Source organism: Temnothorax curvispinosus, unplaced genomic scaffold, assembly GCF_003070985.1.
Source record: "Temnothorax curvispinosus isolate PA1 unplaced genomic scaffold, ASM307098v1 QBEX01015417.1, whole genome shotgun sequence".
NCBI classification, from domain to species: domain Eukaryota; kingdom Metazoa; phylum Arthropoda; class Insecta; order Hymenoptera; family Formicidae; genus Temnothorax; species Temnothorax curvispinosus.
The window spans coordinates 1-5,418 of NW_020225197.1; the positions used below are offsets into that span (position 1 = coordinate 1).

Here is a 5,418-nt window from a genome sequence, read left to right on the forward strand (position 1 = left end):
CCACCACTCTCGCCCGGCGCGAGAGGGCGGGCCATTCCGAATTCCCCTCTAGGTCAATCGCGGTTATCTCTCAAAGCTATTTCCAGAGTTATATGCTGCCCTATTGACATCCGCCGAGCGATAAGCGCGAGCCAAAGCGAATCCTCGCGCAATTGTATCGTCAGTTTACTCAGAGGAAAAAAGGGCTGTTGACTGTTGTATATTCTTTATTGTTTAAAAAAAATATAATCTTAATAACAAAAAAAAAAAGGTCCTTTTCACGGCTGTATCTTGTAATGCCCCCACGGTAGAGTGTCGTACGAGTCGGGAACGACGTATCGCTTGTCGTCGTACGGGCTGAGAGCGAGTTTCAACTCGGACACGGTGTGTACCTCGTGTGCAGTCAAACGAATACACGACTGACGCCTAAACTGCCCTATCGCGTCGTTCAGACAACACACGTAATCGTCGAACGTTATCGTTCTCGCGACCACGTTTTTCTTGATACCCTTTATTTTCTTCGTGTCGCTCTTTTCCTCGACCCTCAAGGCGTACATTTTCGACCTCAGTCCAACGAATTCTGTCATCACCGTGCCGTCGTTCTCGTCTTTCATCAAACCGGGTATCTTCTTGTTGACGCGCGGCATGCGATACTTGTTGTCCTTGGGATAGCCGCTTGTGTCGAATCTCGCGATGTCGCGTTTCATATCCTCGTACGCGTCGTCGCACTCGAGAAAATATATGAGACTGTCGGTGTCCGTGTACATTATCTTACACCTTTCGCGATGCAGCGGCACCATGTAATCGTAATGAAAATCGTAGACGCGCGTCTTGGATATCTCGAGAATGCACATACCGACGTAGATGGGTTTGTACAACCTCACCTCGAGCCTGCGCAACTCGACGGCGATCAGATTCTCCGCGAAGACGGTTCGACTGTGAAAATTCGGTTTCGCGATTATCGCCTCCGCGCCGTATCTCCCATCCCAACGCGTCACGAGACGCACGTCTACGTGATCTCGTACGTTTTCCATGGTCTTGCCGAATACCGCATTGTTCATTAATTTGTACATTTCTTTCTCGAAATCGTTGCTGGCGCGAGCTCTGAATCCCGTATTAAGCTCTATGTATCCCCGAAGCCACGGAGATTGCGCGAATCGAAGCGCGCGGTGAATCTTCGTGACGCACAATCCGTATCGCACGCATTGCTGTAGATTACGGTAATGCAGCACGTAGCGCGATTTATCGCGCAGAGTGGCGAGGAGTTTATCGCACCCTTTTCCGGGAGGCTTATCGCGCGTCGGGAAGAACGGAAGGTCAGCGTGAGCGTCGTGGAGTTCATGCGGGTACGCAAGGTCGACCTCCAAGATGTAACCGATAGCGGAGTCCAACTTCACGGACATTACGTCGAGACTCTCCGCGTCGTCGACCCATTGAAAGTCCGCGTACGGCAACGGTTCGCACATCGCCCAACCGTACAGATTGTTCACGTCGAAGTACATGAGATACGTCGACGGTTGCGAAGAGTCGTGCGATCGCATATATTTGTTGTTGGCTCGCGCGTACCTGTTGGAGCATTGACTCAGACCGCCGCGGATACCGCGCTCCACGAACATTACCATGTCAATATCGGTGAGCAATTCGAATCGCACCCCCGTGTACTTCAGCATCGCGTCCCACGTGTATCCTGGTAGAGTGTAGTAATGCGCGGGATTCAGTCCGTAAGTGTCAATACAGGTGTCGCAAAAATTTTTGAAGATATCCGCTAGAAGAAGCACGTCCGTTTTGAGATACAGATCGCTGTACTCGCCGAGATTTCTCACGCGAAAACAACCCCAGACGTTCCGCGCGTGCTCGTAATCGCTCTCGCTCGCAGTCTCGCCGGTCAACGAACTGTAAAAGTCCTCGCGCGGCGGTAATTCCGTCACCAGCAACTTATCGAAGCCGTCGACGTACTCGTACGGAAATACACCTTTACGTGTGAGCAGGTCGAAATCGCTTTCGCTTAGTTCTGAAAATTCCGAACGCATGATTTTCAGCTTGTCCTTCGAGATACGACGCCAATTTCTCGAGACTGGTGCTGAGAAATTTAAACGAATCCACGAATCGCAATTTCGCGCAGTTTCCCCAGTTAACGCCTTCCCTTACATACTTCGTGAACGATATGTACAACTCTTTGGTGAGCGGTAATAAATCGATTCTACCCTCGAAGCTGTTGGCGATATCTTTGATAATAAAGTGGGCATCGTAACCGGACAGATTGTGAAAGAACACAGGAATAACGTACGAGTCTCTATAATTTAGGTTGCAACGCGGATGCGCGGGACCTCTGTAACGTCCGGTCAAGTGGCAGTGATCGCGCACGCGTTGACCGTCCTCCGATTTGAACGGTCTCTCACATATGTGGCAGCTCGTCGCGCTCCAAAAATTTCGTGTCTCGTCCAACGTGAGCTCCGCCATGGTCACGTTCGTTATGAGTATCTCCTTCGCGCGATGCGCGATAACGTTGAGCTCGTTGACGAACCACGACACGCAGTCCTCGCCGCGACGAAATCTGTACCCGGGTCCAATCTCGTCGTACGGGCTGCACAGGTAGTATCCCACGCTAAACGCTCTGTGATGCTGATATGTGTATCTTTTGACGTTATCGTTGTCTATCTTTTCTTTCTCCAACACGCATTCCAGATCGGCGTAGACCACGAAGGGAAGTCGTTCCTTTCTACTGTGATCGCGAAAAAACAACCATTTGTCGTCGTCGTTCGGAAGAACGATGGCGCAGTCGTTCATCTTTCCGCAGTCGACGCTGTTAGCGGACAATTTCTCTCTCGAGTGAAAGTAGTGTAAGCATCTGAAAATAAAATATGTACGATTTTTTTTATTCCACATACATCGCACTCTTTTTTTATACCTACCGATCGCATATGTACTTCATGTTCTTGCTCCTGTTTAATTGAGACCCCAACAATCGCGACAGATTCTTTATACACGCGAAATGACCGCCGTTCGAGTTGTTTCGTGAATCTGACAGATACAACAGATTGACATGTCTGTCCTTATCGTTGGTCAGCTGTAAAGGAACGATCTCGTCGTTCCGTCCCTTCCGCCAAGTGGTGAAAACGTTGACGGATATGTCGTTGAGTCGTTCGAACCTCGAAATTTGCCTCAGAGTCATAGGAAACTCGATCCCTTCCAAATTCAGCACCGTCGCGTAATAGGGATACGACCCGCATCGATCCACGTTCCGCAGAGCGGGATACAAAGCGGAGATTACCGCCCACGCGAAACACGCGTTGTCGTATGAATGCACGTTGATCACCGCTTTCTTTACCTTTATTCATTGCGGTATTTCAAACCAACATCCGGCGTGCATGGGATTGCACTTGTTCACGTTCACGATCAGGTTCAATATACGCGACAATGCCCAACCACTGTCGCGTTCCTGAAACTCATCCAGACCCGCCAGAGTGGCATCGATCACGTATCTGTCGTACCATTCTCGCAAATCAGCCGTAGGAAAGAGCTGAAGATTTCCCGTGACGACGCTTTTCACGTCGGTTTTAACCCCCGCGACGAACTCGCCATTGAAAACTGTGTTGACCTTCTGGCACGCGTGTCTCTCGTGATTGACGCGCACTTGTTCGAGCACCGTGCGCCTCGCGTCCTCGAGAAATAATCGAGGATCGACGTGATTCGAGTTTATAACCGCACCGGTCAGTACGCGACTTTCGAAAGCCGTCTCTATCTCCGTCCACAAAAATCCTCTGCTCGGTTCGCCGTGACCGGCGCCCACCTGCGCGAAACGTTGACGCAGAGCGTTTCTCGCTCCTTCCAATCGCGCCACTCGAACGATAAGAGAGTTCACCGTTCCGGTGTACGTCGGGCGGGTTTTTTCTCGGCATCTCTCTTGCAGAGACGCGAGACGCTCTTCGCACCGTCGTTCCCACTCGCGATACGCGTCCGACGAGTCGAGGCCCGTGGCGAATTCGATGAGATCGCGATCCTCCTCCGACATTTTTTTTTTATATTTAATCGTCACACACTTCAAACTGACAATCTAATTGCGCGAGGATTAGCGTTCTCTCGCGCTTCGCGCTTATACAGTGCCCGCGAGAACGGTACGCTCGCGTTATTTCCCCCGTTCGAAGCTCTCGCTCCCGGCCCCCCCGTTATCTCATCCCCGTTCGCGTTCTCGCTCACGATCGCGTATCTTTTCTTTGCCAACGATATTTAATCGTTTAGATCTTCGCGATATTAAATTTTAATATTACATTAAGTAAACGATAAACGAAGACAGCTTAATTCTAATGACAGGGAATGGGGTGAACGGTAAATGAAAAGGAAAAATCGTTTAAACTTTTTACCATATTATATATATATTTATTTGTCATGCGGCATGAATTTTGTGTCAACAAGAATTCATACAAATAGGTTAGATTACTATGCACTTTATTCCCCTGATGGAGTTGAAAGGTCGTTTTTAGGGACAAAAATGCAAGTTTGCATTTCAGCCACTAGTCTACAACTACTACTACATCATAGCGCCGTATTCAGTCGACGTCGATGATCTCATCCTCGTTATCACCACTTGTAGAAGCGTCCGAATCATTTGTCCGAATCCTTGGATTAGCTCCAGGAATTTTAATTTCTGCTATTTTATCACAAATTATTTGTGCTTCCATTTCTATTTTATGAATTTTAATTAGTGTTTTATCAAATATACCTTTTTGTAGTTCACCGATGAAATTTATACATCTGTGTCTGATAAACGAAAAAAAAAAAAACTAATCGCGGCCGTCTGTTTGCGAGTGAAAAAGAAAAAAATGATTGTACTTACACATATCGGAATAAGTCCTCTTTGTCTTCCATGTTGTATTGTAATTTAATACATTTGGGCGTAATTTTACGCATGTGTTTGACCACAGCGTACACTTTCGCAGCGCTTTCCTTCATATATGTTGCATTAGTAGCTAGATTTTCAACTTCTTTAACTAACATGTCGCAGGCTTCCACTAACAGTTTTAAGTCCTCCATTGCAAAAACAACTTTAACGGTAGTTCATAAATTGAGACTCCTTATATATTTATTAAAGAGATAATTTTTACAGTAAAAGTGTGAAAATAGATTTTATCTTCGAACGTAAATTCCTGTTTTTCCTACATTATCACATAAAATTTTAATATATATATATATAAAGATAAAGCATCTAATTTCACATATAAGTATATATATATATATAAATATATATATATATATGTAGGTCCAGAGGTATGTTCCGGGACTGTTTACGTTTTTTGAAATGTACAGTCCTGGAATATAACGCATATATATGTAATCAGATTCAAAAAACTGTCCCGGAAATTGCCGTAGGACATGAATTTTTTCCAGGACAGTCCTGGAAACTGCCAAATGTCCTGGAATATAGTATATTCAATATACCGA

At 46.6% G+C, this 5,418-nt stretch overlaps 2 protein-coding genes across 2 annotated transcripts; both read right to left on the reverse strand.

Moving 5' to 3' along the window:
* Positions 1-257: 257 nt before the first annotated feature.
* LOC112465677 lies at positions 258-3,151 on the reverse strand. Its single transcript, XM_025033350.1, has 3 exons — positions 2,892-3,151; positions 2,184-2,827; positions 258-1,990 (listed from the first exon to the last, which is right to left on the reverse strand). Exons 1-3 carry the CDS (start codon positions 3,149-3,151, stop codon positions 258-260), a joined length of 2,637 nt encoding a protein of 878 aa, XP_024889118.1.
* A 1,346-nt stretch (positions 3,152-4,497) lies between these two features.
* On the reverse strand, positions 4,498-5,010 carry LOC112465678. The gene is made up of 3 exons (XM_025033351.1): positions 4,814-5,010; positions 4,700-4,737; positions 4,498-4,627 (listed from the first exon to the last, which is right to left on the reverse strand). The coding sequence occupies exons 1-3, from the start codon at positions 5,008-5,010 to the stop codon at positions 4,527-4,529; spliced, it is 336 nt and encodes a 111-aa protein (XP_024889119.1). The 3' UTR covers positions 4,498-4,526.
* Between the last annotated feature and the right edge of the window lie 408 nt (positions 5,011-5,418).